The 19,529-nt window shown below is 39.8% G+C and overlaps 1 protein-coding gene across 3 annotated transcripts in view; it reads left to right on the top strand.

The window, feature by feature from the left end:
* The window catches only part of LOC117394192 (A disintegrin and metalloproteinase with thrombospondin motifs 16-like), an 87,569-nt gene that overhangs the window by 10,722 nt on the left and 57,318 nt on the right, over positions 1-19,529 (top strand). For 2 of the 3 annotated variants that reach the window (XM_059012814.1, XM_033992261.3), the window contains one exon: positions 17,698-17,980. In XM_059012814.1, coding sequence (XP_058868797.1) covers positions 17,698-17,980 — 283 coding nt within the window. The other variant, XM_059012815.1, reaches the window with a different exon arrangement.

Genomic DNA, 19,529 nt, shown 5'->3' with positions numbered 1-19,529 from the left:
CTCTGCGCGTGACCGCCTTCATTGAAAACAATTGCTTTTGCCCCTTCACTCTCCCTCTCTCTCTCTCTCTCGTCTCGCCGTCCTCCAGCGTGACCAGTAAGAGACGCAAGTGTTTAGCTGGCGCTATCACGGGGCAAGTGTATTGGATTTTAAACTGTAAAATAGCCATTTTTATTTTTGTATTTATTTTAACCAGGCTGCGGGCCCTCACGGCAGCTCAGGGCCCTGGACAAATGTCCCGGTTGCATCCCCTTAAATCCGGCCCTGCTTAGGAAGTTAAAACCTGACATATTTATGGGGTTCCTGGTCAACAGTGGCATAAAATGAATGAGAACTTCTACCTCTGCATATATAAAAACTTTTTATGAGTGACACTATAAAGTCTCATGGGGTGGTGGGCACACTTGTTGTAATTGTATCCTAAATAGGTTTCACTAGACAAGAGGTCAAAAGGTGCTGTTGATGCTGATGTTTATAATGTAAAGCTGGCACATACTGTAAGATGATATCGTGTGGTTTTTAGGAGCTGAAACAAAATGGGGGGACAATACATAACTGCTGATGTTTTTGCCAAAGGTCATCCCTTAACTGCACAGAAACTACAGCTTTTAATGACCACTAAAATAACCAACAAAATGTAAATCAAGAAATAAAAGAATTATATTGTAAAGATCGAAGGATGTTGCACACAATGGATCCAAACTGTTTATAGCTTACTGTGTGATATTCTTGGATTGGGGAGAAGCTGAGAGTCCCAACTGGTCATTAAGCGTTTGGAATATAAAGTCATTAGTTCCCACTGATTTTTGAAGTGCCAAAACATGTGAATAGTGCCATGTTGTTAAGGCCTGGGTATAAATACACTTTGAATAGAGAGCTGCTGGCAGAAGCTGAGGAATCCAGCCTTGCTTTGATCCCAGCAGGGATTTAACAGTTACTGTTTTTTAAATAGAAGAGAGTGGATTAAAATGCAAAAATGGGGAGGATATGCACTGGTTTATTAGTACAACATGGTTGAGAACACTCCACTCTGAATTGTATTCCTGCCAAAAGTTACACTTCCCCATGTACAGCTATATGAACATAATTTAGATCTTTTATTTATCATGTAAGATAAGAAACTCCAACATGGTATCACAAAAGTCTACCAGAAGCCATAATAGTATTACAGTGTTTCATATTAGACTTTGTAATGTCACATTTTATTCATTTTTGATGACTCCAGAAGAACGACAATCATTAAAAAAATAAATAAAAAAATACGCCCCCCAACACGAACATTGGTTTGACCCACGTCTGAGCTATTATCAGCTGTGTATGCAACAGAAGCCGCTGGTAGATTACAAAAACGATTAATTAAACTTAGGCTAGGTAGTTGTTATCTTAGTATGTTTTTATTTTCTATTAAATTATATTCATTGAAAAAGGCAAGAGAGTACCAGATAGTTATTACATTTATTGTTTTGGTTTAATATAATAGCAGGCTAATGTAACTATTGAAGTAGGCTACAATATATATATATATATATATATATATTTTTCATTAAAAAGTTGTTGTTCTTTGTTGAAATTAATGTTCAGCTTTCATATTTTCTTGTGTACTACTCATTTAATCAAACCAAGTAGTGTAAGAAGTTGCTTGTATCGTTCATGACGTTTCTCAAATCAAATAAGCTTATTTGTGTATAAAAAAACGACAATAGAGTTGCAGCCAGTGTCATCTTATTAAAGGCATTCAAGCTGAAATCTTAAAGTAATTTAAAGTAGGCTACAAACGTGGCAGCGGACTCTCTCTCTTTAGCGCGCACGCAAGAACGTGCAGACTTGATAAACTGTGTTGAGAATTTAAAAAGAAAGCATTTTATGAGATTTTTAACTAGAGGTACCAGGAATATGACTCTGCACGCCCAGAGATTCCGGGGCTGTGCCCCGGCACAAATTAAGCACAGGTAAGCCCCCTGTGCATATTGCATCATTGCTATAATTGGGCAGGGGTCTGTAAAGCGGATGGTTTGTGATTATACGGGACTTGTATTTATAAACCTGTTCCCTCCCCTCTGAACCTGTGTCGGAGGAAGCAAGTAGGATTCTGCCAAAAATGACGGACAGATGAACCAATCAGCATGCTGAACTTTGTGAAAGAAGTAGGGAACCAGTGAAATATTTCTGATTGAACAGGTTGGATTGAAGCATCCAATGCTGACAATTCAGAAGAAATGTTGGGTATAGCTGGCTGCAACCCTTCCATTAACTGTTGATGGACAAGTACTGTATTATGTTCCTTTTAAGTTACAGTAATCCGTCGCATATCTGACTGCAGTGGGACCAGAGTAAGGGCGGATATGTAAAAAGGTGGATCAGTGAATCCTGTTTTAAATACCACTATACACAGCTGTAACAATTATTCTATTCAAACAATTATTATTTTGAGATTCAGCTTTTATTACGGAGCTCCCTTAAATCCCTTGTTTAGAAAGAGACAGGGTATTACAGAGGTTGAAACTGATACGTCCCGCATGCAAACAAGATTTATTTACATATCAACACACTGAACAGCTCATGTGACACTACCAGCAATGGTAGTGCACAGAGTACATACAACACAGTGTACGAAAACTTTGTTGGATCTACAATCGCTGAACTAATATCCTCTGTTCAATAATAAACTAACGTTGATCATGGCGGATAAACGGTTAGGGCAGATAGGTGATGGGCGAATACGCAACGGATTACTGTATTCCATTAATCTTAGCAGTGCACCATTTTAAGTGGCCTATTCTTTATGAAGAGTCTCATCCTGGGAGGAATTTGTTGACCTTTTATTATCTCTTTTTATAGGATGACATGCTTTGGTAGCTTCAGAAACTTGAACCAAGCATTTACAGCTTTCAAATTCCATCCCAAGCTGCAATCTCTTCAGAGCCTATTGCCAATGTGCTGCAGCACCTATGTTCCTGTACAGTATGAAGGACTAGTATTTTATACTGTTTTTCTGTTACATTGTCGTACCAAGCATTAGAATGAATTGTATTTCTTCTATGCTAAATTGTCATTGCTTTGGACTGGAATAAATGTATTTTGTGTTTGCCAAGTTGACATCACTTTGGACTAACCTATTTGTTTACACACAAATCAGTAACATGGACAACCATTGAATGACTCCCCTGCAATAGTTAGCATAATGCAGTTGTAATGGGGATACAATACTTGGCCAATTTCAATGTTGCTTGTCTTTGATACCATCACAGCCAATTTCAGGTGGTATCAGTGAAATTCCACTAGACCCCAACAGACACCAGATAGAACATTTAATTGCAGTCCTGGGCTAATTGAAACCACTGAGAAGCCAGCAGCCACTTCAATCATAGTTTATTTATTTATTTATTTATTCATTCATTTATTTGGCAGACACTTACAGGTGTTACAGGCCAATAAAGGGTTACAGTGTAAAATCAATATTTAAATACAGTACAGTTCACAGTAAGTGCAAATTTATACTACTAAAATACAATATGAAACAAGTTAGGATTACAACAATTTAATCCACAGTGACATAATAGTAGTGCAAGGATAGTGCATCAGCTGAGGATCCAGTAACGTGGTGCTTAGGTCAGGTCAATGCAGTACATAGTACGAAGAGTCTAAACAGGTGAGTCTTGAAGAGGCTGCTGAAGGCAGTGAGAGACGGAGCGGTCCTGAAGGTCTCCGGTAGCTGGTTCAACCACAGAGGGGCTAGGGAAGAGAAGGAGTGGGCACGGGAGGATGGAGAGTGGAGGGAAGGCATGACCAGGCAGCCAGTAGAGGAGGAGCGGAGACGGGGTATAGGGAGACACAAGGGTGAAGAGAGTGGTAGTCAAGAACAAGGGTATTGAATTGAATGCGAGCAGAGATAGGTATCCAGTGGATGATGCAAAACAGAGGTGTAGCATGAGAGTAGTGAGGGTGGGAGAACACAAGACGAGCAGCAGCATTTTGAATGACCTGAAGGGGGCAGATAGCCAAAGCAGGAAGACCACCAAGGAGAAAGTTACAGTGGCCCAATCTGGAGGTACAAGAGCTTGCACCAGGGGGTGAGTGGAATAAGTAGTGAGAAAAGGACGGATTTGGTAAAATTAGGTTTTTAGCAGATGGAGAAAGAGTGATGGAGTCAAGGGAGACTGAGATGGAGAGGTCAGAGAGAGGAAGCAGGAGGAAAGTAGAGGAAATCGGATTTAGAGGTTGAGTTTGAGGTGGTGTGAATGCATCCATGTTGAGATAGCTGAGAGGCATTCTGAGATGCGGGAGGAGATGTGGGAGTCAAAGGCGGGAAAGGAGAGGAAGATCTGGGCATCATCAGCGTAAAGGTGAGAGAGGGGGGGTGAGGTGAAGAGAGCGACATGCCAGGAAACCTGAAACGAATGGTTAGAGAGATAGAAGGAAAACCAGGCAGTGTCTGAGATTCCCAGGTCAGAAGAAGAGAGGAGAACAGTGTCAAAGGCAGAGGAGAGGTCGAGAATTAGAATGGAGGAGAGGGAGGCAGCGTAAGCAGAGAGTCAGTTACAGAGGAGGGTGGTGTCCATGGTGTGTGCAGGACAGACCCCGGATTGAAGTGGATCAAGTAGAGAGTGCTTGGTGAGGAAGGATGCCAGGTGGCGGTGGACAGCTCGTTCGAGAGTTTTACAGAAGAACAGGAGGAGAGAGACAGTGCAATAGTGCTGGGCAGAAGAAGGGTCAAGAGAAGGTTTCTTAAGAGTGGGGGTGATGTAAGCTGTTTTGAAGGCTGAGGGAAAGGAGGCAGAGAGCAGAGATGTGTTAATAAGGGATGAGATAAAAGGAAGAAGAGCAGGGACAATGGGTTTGAAGAAGTGAGTAGAAAGGGGATCCAGGGCACAAGTAGTTGACTTGGAGTCCAAGTGGCATGAGTGACAGGGAGGAATGAAGGCGCGGTATGTGCCGATGGGGAGGGATAGGGGAAGGGGAAGCTGGTCTGGAGAGTAGCTTCTGAATGTCTGCTACTTTGGAGCAGAAGAAGGAGGCAAAGTCATCAGGAGGATTGGGGAGGGGGTTAGGGTTTGAGGAGGGAGGAAAAGATGGAGAAAAGTTGACGGTGTTGTTGGTGGAGGGCAGGATGATAGATTGATAATAGGATTGTTATCAGATGTGCACTCTAAGGGAGCGGTAGTGGTCTAAATTAGAGAGTAGCTTGGATCTCTTCCAAGCTACCCTCTACATCTCCTCTCAGCAGTGCGCAGCTCATTACAGGATAAGTGGAGTGTAGAGGATAGCCAAGAGAGCAGAGATTGCAGCGAAAAGAGAGGGGGGATAGAAATGGATAGAAGTGGTCCGAGTAGGAGAGGGGGTGATAGTATGGGAAGGAGAAGAGCAGTTTCTGGAGAAAAACAGGTCCAGTTAGCAGCCAGCTTTGTGAGTAGGAAACGAGGGGGAGAGTTGAAGAGAGAAAGAATCAAGAAGGGAGGAAGCCAGCAGAATGAATTGAGTTGGAGAGATGAATGTTAAAATCGGCAAACAATGATTGGAATAGAGGTGGTGATAGAAAAGAGGAAGTCGAGGGTGGGGGATAGAGAACAATAAGAAACACGTGCCTGGTGAGCGCAGTTCAACAGCATGAAACTCTAGGGGTTTGTGAAGCTTCAATATGGAGAGAGTAGAAATTCAGCGTACAACAAATTAATCATCACAGGTAGATCATCTGCTAAATCAGACCAAACAAGATCCTGATTGCAGCAGGGTACCAAATCAGATTCGTGATTCTGTTCAAGTGCATTAACTTAGTACGGTGAAGGGTAAGACCAACTTCGTACACTTGCTTGTCCTAAGCATTTACTGTTTTTTTGTGTGTTTTTTTGCAGAGACAGCTGCATTTTCCCTCTAAAATCACAAGTACTTCTGAAAACTTTACTCTGTACATTTCGGACAGTCAGATCTGTGAGAATAAAGTCTCGGGCAATAGGCCCTACATTTTAAATAGACTTTTTAATCATGTACCTTTTGATACCATTTTCAGTTTACACAATACAATTTCATGTAATATGCTTTAACTATAAACAAAATGGTCCATTATCACGCAGTTAAACTTTTCTGTGCTTATGCAGCAGTGTCAGCAGCTTAAATTCAAGTACAGTATGATCCATCAGTTTGAAAAGTGTACGAAAAAGACCGAGAACAGCCTGGCCGACCTAACCTGCCCTCCTCCCGGGCGGTGCTCGGCCAATTGTGCGCTGCCCCCTGGGATCTTCCGTCCTCGTTTGGCAAAGGAATAGCCTGGACTCAAATCGCTGACGTCCAGACTATAGGGTTCATCCTGCACTCTACACTAGTGCTTTTTTTTTTTTTTTTACTGGATGCGCCACTCGGGAGCCCTTGAGAGCGGCGTTTATTCGAGGGTGGCGTCTATTAAAAAGCTGATATCTGAGGGAGGCGTTAATTCGAAGTAATACAGTATTTCTAAACATGCGTAAAACGTATATGTAATCTGTATTTGACTAAAAGTGTTAGAGCAAATACTATTTTGCTTACTAAACTATACATAAATGAATGCAATTCTGTCTCGGGTTTAATATTGTTGATGTTGTGTGCAACATCACAATCCAACCATGTGCAGAGAGTTTCAACACGGTGGGTAGACCTGTTGGGGAAAAATAGAGCCCAACTTTAAAGAAATATTCAGTTATTTATCAAACGGGAAATACCCAGATACAGTTAAAGGGAATAGTGGAGGAAAGGCTAATTTTCAGAGACAATGCCAGGGTTTTTTTCATTACATATGGCCAACTAATGTACAAACACAAAGAAAAAACAACAAAAGTGAGCCACAAAATAGACACGTTCTATCAGTATGTACAGGAGTTCCGTTTTAGTATTTTAATAACAAGTAGTATTTGTTCTAATATTAATTAAATATAAATGTATATTTTTGTTCTTTTTAAAAATAAAAAAAAGTTTTATTTGAAACAAGATAACATATTCAAAACATGTTGTATAGCGAAAACAGTTGTAATACCTTGAGTGTTGTTTTTGGAGCGAAAGAACTTAAACAAGTATGTTTTGAAAGAAGGTCATCTGTTAGACATAGATTCCAATTTACTGTATGCGCGCGACTGTGTGTAGCTGCCATAGTAAGTAAACAAAATGATCGTGTACCCAATGGGTCCTATTTCAAGAATGATTAAAAGGTAGATATTCCGACAGCAATTGCAGTTGAATATTTATATTATTATACAGAGAGAATAATAATAATAATAATAATAATAATAATAATAATAATAATAATAATAATAAAATGAATGATAGTGGTCACAAGTACGGTATTAAACACTGCATAGTGTAGAAGCTATTTGTATTTAGCATTTTTAAGCTGGTTTACAGGCAACTACCGGTGGAGTGTTATTTTCAGATACATGGTAAAAAGTGGTACGCAGCGCACTGCGTTTGCTCGCGCATGCTTAAACAATGCTTAAATAACATCCGTTAAGAAAGCCGTATCGCTTTCTGACATTACAAGGGTCAAGTTGTGGTAAACGTACCGCATTCTGATGATGTACCACTTATTAACACTACACCAGTAATATGGTTTAAAGGCATAGTGTGGACAGGGCCTTTATGTACCTGTAGAATGTTTTGAAAGTAATACATGCTTTGAACTTAATGTACTGTAGAGTGTTTTGAGTGTGAGAGTGTTTTGAAAGTACTTAGTGTGTTGTTTTGAATGTAGAAGGAGTGTGTTATGAACGTGACCCGAGTGTTTTGAAAGTGACTAGTAATGTTTTGAATGTACGTTAAAAGCACTCCCCAGAGTGTTTGTTTATTTTGTGAGTGTTTTGAGCATACTACAATGGTGTTGTGCCAAATAGTATCCCTTTGGTTCTTTAAAATACCTGCACGCAGGAGTTGATCTTTTGCGAATTTTATATGAATGACAAATTTACAATACAGAATATTTCTCATTAAAGTCAACTGCTAAGCAGTTTGACGAAATTTATAAATGTGGTAAAATAACCTCCCCCGCCTCGTCCTGAGGAATGGGGAGAGTGAGAGAGGACATAGAGAAAGGAGAGAGCAGCTGGGGTAGCAGTGTTCTCTGGGGTTATACAAGTTTCTGTAAGAGCCAGAAAGTCGATTTAGAGATGGGAGGCTGTCACAAAGACGGCCGGAGTGGGTGGTGTCAGACCAGATCCAGGAAATAAACAACAGAGACTTTGGGGTTTTGGTGAAGCTGAGCGCGTGATCGCGCTCAACATTTAATAATCAGAACAGAAAATAAAAAGGTTTTAAACACAAAACAGGACACGGCACTTGAGGCCAAAATAAATAGACAAACAAAAACGGACTAAAACAGTAAACAGACAGACAAACGGTGAGTGAAGCAAAACAAACGTTTCTTTCTTTCTTTCTTTCTTTCTTTCTTTCTTTCTTTCTTTCATTCTCCTCTCTCTCTCTCCCGTTCTCCACTCACGAACACCCAACCCCGAGTGAATGAAAATGTGTATATATACTGTTGTGCTGGGATTCAATTACTAATTAATTATTCACTTGAATCCCAGCACGTGAAACCCCGTGCTCACATATTACATACTTTAAATGCATGTGAAGTGATTTGTGCCATACTCGTGCCTAAATACAAATCTACATTTTTAAATACACGTGAAACACAGACCCATTTATATCCCGTGTACCAATGACTATACACCAACATTTACACACAACATACGCAACATACAACACATAACACACAAGTGCACACAGGGGCGGGGCACATTGCCACAGAGGCATACAGAGATCCTTATTGCCAGCTCACTGACAGTTCCAGAGGGCACCAGAGAGAGAGCAGGAGGAAGGAGCAGAGGTAGAGAGATCAAGTTTGAAATGGATAGAGAATTGCTTGCGAGTGCAAGAGAAGAGAAGCACTGGGATAGCAGAGAAAGTCATGGTGGATAGAGTGGGCAAACTAGCAGTGTGAAAGTAGCAGAGGCAGGGAGCAGTATGGACAGTACACAAAGGCAGAGAGTATAGATAGGAAGGAGCCTGCGTTTTGGAATGAGCAAAATAGTGCAATTAACCTAGGAATGTTATCCTTACAAGCAGATTAAGACAGTTATCAAGCAATTAACCTAGGAATGTTAACCTTACACGCAGATTAGCCTATAAAGGGTTCTAAACAATAAGCAGTAAGATCAAACAACCTAAACCTTAATAGCACAGTAAAGCCTGATCACAGCTAATATTCAAAAATAGGTTACCTTTACTCGGCCTACCCGCAGCTGTTTTGCTGTGGGAACTAATAAAGGCCGTTGGGGATTGCTATTCACACTTGGGGTTGCAATTCACACTTGTCTCAGTCACACCTGGATAAATCTAAACCAGTTAGCAAGCAATTAGCCTAGTAATGTTAACCTAACAATCAGTTTAACCTATACAGGGTTCTAATTAATAAGCAGTAAGATCTACACGAGTGGTACCCAACTCTTGCCCTCGAGATTTAATCCAGTCAAGGTTTTTACTCCAAGCAGGTTCGAATGTAGTTAATTGAAGCTGTTCAGAGGCAGTTAACTAATTTAGGACCTTGTTGGAATAAAGACCAGGACTGGAATAGATCTTGAGGGTCAGAGTCGAGTACCACTGACTACACCAATACCTTAATAACAGAGTAAAGCCTAATTACAGCTAGTATCAAAATCATGTACCTGTCTCCAAACTACAAGCAGCTATTTTGTATCTAATTCTGTATTGATTCACAGAAGAAATCGGTGCCTGATCACACATGCCTTTTACGTGTATTTTTAAACGCTGTTGTGTTATACCACTTAATCATAGCTTTATCATGTAGTTACAACCCACAGTTCTATGTGAGAAATCCAGGTTGCATATGCAGTATGGAATATTTGCCCTAACACAAACTGATTGATATAAAAGAGTCCTGTTACGGATTTATTTATTTATTTATTTATTTATTTATTTATTTATTTATTTATTAAACACTGTGTCATAAACAGATGTCCTACTAGCTCAGTCTTATGCCACATATGCCAGTTTCATGGGGGGGTCAATTTATTTTATGTTTTATTTGAACATGCTAGAGATGATGGTCAATACTAACTTTAATACCGTACCATGGGCATTGTCTCTTCCTCTGTAACTGGCCTTGATGCCTCTTCTTTCTTAGTTTGTCCAGCACTGCTATCTTTCACCCCAATAATTAATAACAGAGAGCATCAAAGTAAAGAAGTAGAAACAGATGTGAATATTATCAAAGCATCATGCCTTGGAGACATTGTATTGCACCACAATAAAGCAAATATATTTTGGAAGAGAGTAACAGAGGAAATTACAGCATGTGCCAGCAGCAATGCATTTGCTATTCATTATTTAAAGGTTCAAAACCTAGGTCACAGGGAGCCAAAGTTTGGAACCAACAGTGTTGTCATTGCATGTGGCCTTAAGATGTCATTTAATTTATGTGTTCCACCTTTCCTTTTGTATTTTTTTTTTAAGTTTGCCATCACTGATGTATTCTTTGGGTCTGATGTAAGGATAGACATAGTGCGAACAATTGTGGCCGCAAAATCCAAATTGTCTAGCGGCTTGGCAATTATTTTGCACTGCAGCTTATGTAAGCCTAAGAGCAATCCATATTATTCAACACTTACAAATAATGAGCTGCAATTGATAGGGTGAGGGTCGCAATGAGCACCGCCTGTGCATCAGGTTATGTAGCGGCCGCACTTACAGCCCAGAGGTGAGGTGAGTTAGAAGTACCGAGAGCAGTATGAGATTTGTGGAGCACGAAAATCAAACCTAACAAAAAAATATGGCAGAGGAAAGGCATCTAGGTCCTCTTGGTGCACGGAAAAGAAACGAAATGTTTTCTGAGGAGGCACTGAGTGTCCTAACGGCTGAGGTCACTCAGCATGAAATTGGGTTATGTGGAAAAGCCTCAGCCAACATCAGTTATGCTACCATATGGTCATATGGTCCTCTATAGTGGAGAAAGTCAATGCTCTCAGTGTTACCAGGAGGAAAGTCAATCAGGTGATGAAAAGGTGAAATTCAGCTATTGGGTCTAGGATGACCTGCGGAGTGAGACAATAACGCCTTACCATCACATCCTCCAACATCCCAAACAAAGTGACCCTGGGTTTGAATATGCAGGGTCTTCTCCATCTTGCCCTCCTCTGAAGGTTTTCCTGCCTGTCCTCATCAAGAGCCAAGCATCACTGCAACAGGAAGTGTACCACAGCAGCCATCCTGAGGCCAATGGCAGATCTCTAAAGGTGTGTGTTTTTATACAGCGCTTAGTTACTTGCTTCTACAATGGTTGTAAGAGGAGGTGTAAAGTTTTTGGAGGGTCAGCAATTGCCCAAGTGCAAGGCAAAATCCTTACATCTCATTATACTGTTTGCGCCCGCTTAGTATTCCAGATGCCTGTCCAATTCCATGCTCTTCTCTTCATTTGAATACATTTCAATATCATTGTAAACTGATTAATGATGGCAAAGTGCTAATTTTATAGCAGGTGCAGAATGCCAGGTGAAAACCATTTTTACATATGCCACATTTTTAGTGGCCTCTAAAGTCCCACTTTACGGCTGCTAGACACGTTTTGTGCGTGCAAAACGCTTATTTTGGCCACAATATGGGTGTTTTGCAGCCGCAAATTGCACATATTACATCAGCCACTATATCTCTACCTGACTTTGAACTTGCCTTGAGATTGTCTGGGTAATTATGACTGCCGTGAACAAATGTCCTCATCTATCAAACCTTTCAACTGGCCCAACTTGCATACACCAAACAATAATTATCTTTAAATATGGGCTTTTCTTGTTGTGTGGAAGTCGGATATCAAAATTTCTAGAAGAAATTTATCTTGGCCACTTGGGCTAGTACCAATAATTTTGTGGGAGTTTTAACATCTGCAAAGCAGATATAACCTTGGTTTTAGGTTTAATCAGAAAGTGCATCTTTTAATGTACATCCACATGTTGCCATGTTACAGTATGCAACAGTGTAGGTCCTGGTTATGTGCAGCGCTGCGCCGTTATAACACAGTTGTCGGGGTCCGTAATTGGAGACGCGTTATTTGTGTTTCACCTTATAACGAATATTGACATTTTTGTTCACAAAATGATTTACAGTGGGCAAAATAATATTGTAGCGTACCATGGAAAGTCAAGGAAGGAGACACACATAATTTGCTATATAACGTCTGAAAAGTTACAGACTCTTTTTTATTTGAGTTTGGAAAATTGTCCAGAGTAATGTTGTGGTTCTGTAAAGAAAAGTAAATCTAACTTTTTTTTTTTTTTGCTGAAATGAGAGAAAGTTTAAAAAAGAAATATAATAATAAATTGGTCAAGGAACATTTTCTGTCCTGTCCTGCCCTGGGATTATTGAACTGTGTTTATACCTGGTCTACACTATTTAATGGTGTAGGACTAACAATGTAAAACATTAAAATGTGTGCAGGATTTTACATGTAGGGCTTTAAATTCTGCTGTACCTTTTCCAGTGATACAGATGTATGGAGAGTGGGAGGAGAACTCTGGAGAGCGTCGCTTTTAAGGAGTAGTTTTATCCAATTGCAGTTGTAGTTTTTATCCAATTTGATCATTTTATATACAGTTTTGGACACCAGATTTTGCCTGGGTGTATAGCAAAGTAGAGGAGAGTGCTTAATGGAGTTGTAAAAATCACTAAAAGTAAAAAAGGTTGTTTGTCAATTTGACAAAAGAATACTATACCCTGATTTTCCTAAAATCTTTGGACTTAGTTGAACTTTGTTGACACTCTAAAACAGATTTCATTATACTTATGGTACGAACATTCATGATTGCTGAATCTGGCCTCTGTTCACAAAGCTTTGACTCATGTTTTCTTTAAGTATTTTTTGACAGCTTAAGTAAAGCGTTTTGTGCATGAAACTATTCCAGATTGTTTTTAAATGAATATACAGAACATACATGTCAAATTAATTATATTAATATATATTAAAGGTTACATTTGTGAATAGAGCCCAGTATGTAAAGAAATATATATTTTTGTTACTGATGTGTATTCAAATATAAATACATTGTGTCATGACAAAACTACCTACAAGGAGTTTAATAAAAAAGTTGGAGAGTTTTCTTTATACTACCTCCTAACCGGATATCCAAATGACTCAGCAGCACAGAGGCAAAAGACTGGATATAAGGTTGCAGTCCTCTGAGCCACTGGTTCTTTAGAAAGAGCTGCTAAACACTAGCAGTAATGCTGTGCTGTCCAGTTGTTGCAGCTAAGGTTTAGGAGTCAGGAGATCACAGCATCAGATTTCATCCCTGTCACTGATTTATAACAATATTTTACCTTACAGATATAAGAAGAACATAAGAACATAAGAAAGTTTACAAACGAGAGGAGGCCATTCAGCCCATCTTGCTCGTTTGGTTGTTAGTAGCTTATTGATCCCAGAATCTTTGTTCAAGACTGAATAGATTCAATTCTTTTAGATTGTCTGCATACAACATGCCTTTTAAACCCGGGATAATTCTGGTCGCTCTTCTTTGCACTCTTTCTAGAGCAGCAATATCCTTTTTGTAACAAGGTGACCAGAACTGAACACAATATTCTAGGTGAGGTCTTACTAATGCATTGTAAAGTTTTAACATTACTTCCCTTGATTTAAATTCAGCACTTCTCACAATATATCCGAGCATCTTGTTGGCCTTTTTTATAGTTTCCCCAATTTGTCAGATGAGGACATTTCTGAGTCAACATAAACTCCTAGGTCTTATTCATAGTTCCCTTCTTCAATTACAGTATCTCCCATGTGATATTTATAATGCATATTTTTATTGCCTGCATGCAATACTTTACACTTTTCTCTATTAAATGTCATTTGCCATGTGTCTGCCCAGTTCTGAATACTGTCTAGATCATTTTGAATGACCTTTGCTGCTGCAACAATGTTTGCCACTCCTCCTATTTTTGTGTCGTCTGCAAATTTAACAAGTTTGCTTACTATACCAGAATCTAAATCATTAATGTAGATTAAGAATAGCAGAGGACCTAATACTGATCCCTGTGGTACACCACTGGTTACGTCGCTCCATTTTGACTAATACAAACAGGACACACATACACATCTCTGCTTATCTGAATAAACCTACAGCACATACATTTTTATTTGTTGCTTCCATTCTTTAGCCCCTATCCCAATTGAAAACTCTCAGCCATATATGTGGCCACCTGATGTTTAGATAAAATTGACAGATGGGATCAATTGGGAAAACTAGTATGATCCCTCCCTAGAATTTCAGCCTCAGCTTAAAATGATCACATCTTGGGATTCCCATTCAAGCTGTAATAAACTAGTCACTGTCAGCTGACTGCTCAACATGCTAGGCACCCCTTTTGATGACCTATAAATAGGTTCCATAATAAACCTTATTGCACTTTAGCAGCTGTTTCTTTTTTTTTTGTTTGTCTGTTTTGATGGAGCTCAAGTGAGTAGTAGAATAAAATAACAGCGTATTTCCAAGCAGTTCAGTTTCTTCCTTGGTAAAGATTTTTTGTCTTGCGTTTTGAATGGTGAAGGAAAAAAACATTGATTTTGCTGTGTTTTTTTTATTTTTTTTAAGATTTAAGATTGTGTGCTTCATTTATGTATGTAGTGCTCAATAAAGCACTCGATTTACAGCACTGGAAACTAAAACATGAAAAAAAAGACCCTGAACAGGTAGTAGAAGTAGCCTTGCATGTTAGCTTGACGCCAGGTTCACTCACTGGAACTCAGTGTTAAATTGCTTAGCTATCAGCTTACCATGGTTTTGTTCAACATCACAAACATCAATCATACTTTGTGAACAGGGTCCATACTCTCGAATCAGGTCCCGTTTTTATATACCAATTTCCAGTTTTGTAATGTGGAAGTCGGGTGTTACTAGATATGTCCTGTGGTTTAAACGGGTAGGATAGAAAAGCACTAATTTTAATGGAAAGCCAGTGCAGACTTCCAAGTTCAAACGAGGTTAACCAGGCGTTGAAGAAGAAAAAGTATGCGTTAGTATACTGTAACATATGTAATACCTTGACACATTTTTTTTTTTAATTTAAAAAAACCTACAATCATATAGGGGTTACGTTATACAATTAATACAATACAAGTCTGTGGTGTTGAAATGTGGAAAATAAGCACTCCAGCTTTTTTTTGGTTGGTGACACAGCAACACCCCAGGCACACAAGAATTAGAGCAATGCTTATTTATTTAGAGACCCATTGTCTGCGAAAGTTTTTTTATGGCCCAATTTTCTAGCATTTTCATACAGTAGTTGACAAAGCTCTGCAACACCATAAGCATTTTCTTATACTGTAGTTAACTGTCCTGTTAGGCATTGTTAGGCACCCAGTGCTATTTCTTTTTATTGATTGATTTGAATTTATGTACACGTTTATGGCGAATAATATTATTTTCATAGAATCATTTTTAATATACCAGTAAATGATAATCTGTAGGCTGCAAAAAAAAACATTGAATGCATATGCAGCCACAAAAACATATTGTGCCATCAGTCTTGTCGTTTTAGTGAGGCGCAGGCAGTATATTTACCTATATTTTGAAACCTGCAGTTAGTTTTTGCTTGATTTCATGTGTAAGCAAGAACAATTATATTTAGAAGAAAATAATGAAATAATGTGCATAATGTGACCAGTGATTTTTTGTCAGATTTTAATGATAGACCAAGTGTTTTTTGTTTTAACATTGGCCATGCTAGCTAAAGTGGACAAAGGGGGTTGCTTGACCCGAATTCAATGACTGATGTAAGTATATCAAATTTGTGGACGTTGTTTTTCACTTTGATAGAAGTCGTGATCTGGACTATAGAGCCGATGTAGTGTTAGAAAGTGGTACATCGTCAGAATGTGGTATGCGTACCAAAACTTGACTAGTGTAATGTTAGAAAATGGTACAGTGTCAGATTTTGTTACAGGTGCAAAATTATATATATATATATATATAGCGTATAAAACTGCTTGCATACTAATGAGCTGCTTCACACTGAATAAATCACTACACACCACTACATTGTAAATTCCATGACAAACTGCCATTTTATTTATTAGTTACAAAACCACAGCCAAAAATGAGTGGCATTTGACCTATTTCCTTTAATATATTTGGGGATGAAACTCCACATAACTGGTACAACACCAACTTTCTGAGTGAAGACAGCAGTCCATCTGAAAAAAATAAATAAATACAATCAGTGCACCAGCAAGAGCAGACACATAACAGTAGATGAGGAATAGATAAATGAAATAGAAGAAATCCGGCACGACTTGGACGTGAGGGTATCCGACAACTAACAAAAACATATTTTGAAATCCAAAAGGATGAAAACGTACTAGAATGTGTGTGACTATAACGAATTAAATTAAATTTGGGACTATATTACACTGCGGATGTATACACAATAAAAGTTTCTGGTTTTGTCTTAATTTAAATGTGTTTTAATTATTTTAATTATTTTTCTTACCACAAATGACAGTTAGCCGTGTTATAAGCAGTATAAACCACTTCAGGCCGTGCGGTTCCAATAATATATATCACTTCTGGGGTGGTTAAAGGCCTTATCACCACCCCAGCCATGGTATATGTCATGGGAACCGCACGGCCCATTGTGGTTTATGCCTTACATATATATGTTTGTTTAAAAAGGCCTAAAAAAGAACTTTAAAATCATACTAATTTTATTCGTTCACCTTCAGAGATACAACTCAACACGTGTGACATGAGTTACACAGATCGTCTTGTACATACACAGACACCTACCATGGAACCCTAATTTCCTTCACATTGGGTTTATGTATCATCAACCACAAATAGAGGAAACCCCGCCCCAGGATTGGGCCCACCTTAACTGTAATGATCCACTGTGCTTTAGGAATACAAAATCATGCAAGGACAAAAAAAGTAGTGGCTGACAAGATATAGGAACACATAGGAATTATGGTATGTATGAAAAACGGAGAAGAGTTATTTCTAAACAAAGGCTGTAGTAAAAAGAAACTGCCAGTTTCTATCATTGATACTGAACTACAGAATCCAGGGGAATAAACCAAAAAAAATAACAATAATAACCTGGTGCATTCATTTTAAAGATGTGTTTAATACAGTACAGTACATGCTTAGGTAGTTTAATTGCCCAAATACAATGCCTCAAGTCTGCAGGATGTAATACATCTAGCTCCTTGAAAGCTTTATCATAATGTTAACCTAATCTCTACTGTTTAGATTGTCTCGGTAAAAGCTCAAGCTATGCCTTGCTGTACTGAAAAAATAGGAAATTTAATTGTGTTTACATTGACTGTTGTTTGCATTGCAATCAGGGCTATACACTGCATTAAAAGAGATAACCAAAGCACTTTTTTTTCCTGCCACATCACTGTAAATGCATGTTATAGCAGGATACGTGTTTTGCAGGAGTCATGATTACACACTGATATTCACGCAACTTTTGTCTCAGTTTTGTTAGATAGCATACAATGCAAGAGGAACATATTGGGGAACTAACAGCAGATCATCTCACTGAAGTATGTAACACAGCATTGCTTTGTGACGTGACATTGTTTTACTACACCAAAGGCATTATTTGAAGAGAGATATTTTAGGTGATGATAAAGTTGCAATATTTGGTTAATATAACTTTTTCTTTTTCTAGTCAGGTTTGATAAGGACACAGGATGCAGACTATTTTCTGAAGCCTCTACCTCAGCACCTTGCACTTGAAGAGAACTTTACAGCTCCTACCAGCCACCAGCCTCACATCCTTTACAAGAGATCCACAGACAGCCAGAGGCACTTAGTAGACAATGAGGTTATAATCGCTCGAAGACCTAAAGCCATGGGATACTACAGCGAAGGGCCTCATCCCCAACATCCACGCAACAACTACAAGCATGGGGAGCTGCAGAAGCAACATTTCTGTGGAAGGCGCAAGAAATGTATGCAAGGGCATTCTTCTTATTTTTTCCAAGTTACCTGATGAGTGGATTTGTGGACACTCTAAACAATACAACAGGTCTGGGATGCCCTTTGACTGAAAATCTGATTACTATTGCTAAAAAGAAATCTATAAAATCAGCCAGAAAGGGTTCATGTAGTAGTGCTTTGGCTGCCACACTAGGACCTGAATTAAATCAAATGGCTGTACATTATAATGCCTTTTGATTTAAATGAGACCTAGGTTACCTTTCAATTCAAAGACAACCAATACTTTTGGGGTATGCCTGTCACAGGTCAGGTATTTTACCGAGCATTTTATGTCAGAGCTGCCGATAGGCCCCTCCGGGGAGTGACGTCCTCGGTCCTGCCTACCGAGGTATTAAGTAGTCACGCCGCGGAGATCACTTTTTTTTGCTTTTCACTCAGTTAGGTAACGGTAGGTATAAACTAACCTGTCCAATTGCATGATTGATTCTGTGTGAAAGAGCTCTCACTACGAGTTTTCTGGAGTTCTGCACCTCGTTTAATCTTTTCTTTTCAACAGCCTACATCGCCTTACGACTGTAGTCTGCTTTCTTAACCTTACAGCTTTGCTGTTTTGTGTTTTTGTCGCCCCCCCCCCTCCCAGTTCGGAGCAAGACATGGCAATGAGCGAGGAGGAACAGGATGCGATTACAATCGCGGCTTCCTGGGGATGGTGGCTCCTTCACACAGGAAGAGACAGAGGTCCAGGAACTGACCCAGGAGATGGGCCCCAGCTCTGAGGTTACCTCAGAGACTGGTACTACCCCTCCCTCAAGCTCAGTTCGGGCACTTATGGAGTTCACGTCCCTATTCGTCCCGCGCACAGGAAATATCTCTGCCTTTCAGGGAAGCGTCTTCGGGTTTTCCGTGCTGCCATTCGGCCTCTCCATAGCACCCCCGCATGTTCTCAAAGTGCGTGGATGCCTTCCTAGCCCTCTTGCAGCTGCAACCTGGATGACTGGTTGATCTGTTTCCAGTCGGAGAAAGGAGCAGTAGCCCACACTGCGATTGTGACGGAGCATCTGGGTCTCACCCTCAACAATGCCAAAAGCCAATTAATACAATGCAAACCTGTCAAACGACAGAGTGGCCGACATTCACAACTGTCTAGCCATGTTTCAACAGGGATCGACAGTACAACTGGTGTTGTGTCAGAAATTACTGGGTCTGATCGCCGCAGTATCATCAGCCATCCAGCTGGGGTTACTCCATGTGCTCCCGATTCAGGTGTGGCTCAATGCCTTCCGGCTACATCCCAAATGCAACAGACACCGTCGGCTGACCGTGTCTCGCGTATGCTGGGAATCCCTGCACTTGTGGAGGCAAGCCTCTCACCTGTGCGAAGGTGTAAGGATGAGAGTGATCCACAGCCGACAGGTGTTGACGACAGACGCGTCCAACTCAAGTTGGGGTGCAGTCTGGGCAGGCAGAGGAGTCCGCGGGTCCTGGTCGGGTTGCTGGACATCCCTGCACATAAATGCGCTGGAACTGCGAGCAGTCCACCTCAATCTCCAGCATTTGCTT

The sequence above is a fragment of the Acipenser ruthenus genome, chromosome 3, assembly GCF_902713425.1.
Source record: "Acipenser ruthenus chromosome 3, fAciRut3.2 maternal haplotype, whole genome shotgun sequence".
In the NCBI taxonomy this organism is placed as follows: Eukaryota; Metazoa; Chordata; class Actinopteri; order Acipenseriformes; family Acipenseridae; genus Acipenser; species Acipenser ruthenus.
The sequence above is the reverse complement of the archived record's forward strand: the minus strand, read 5'-3'. Positions and strand labels throughout refer to the sequence as shown.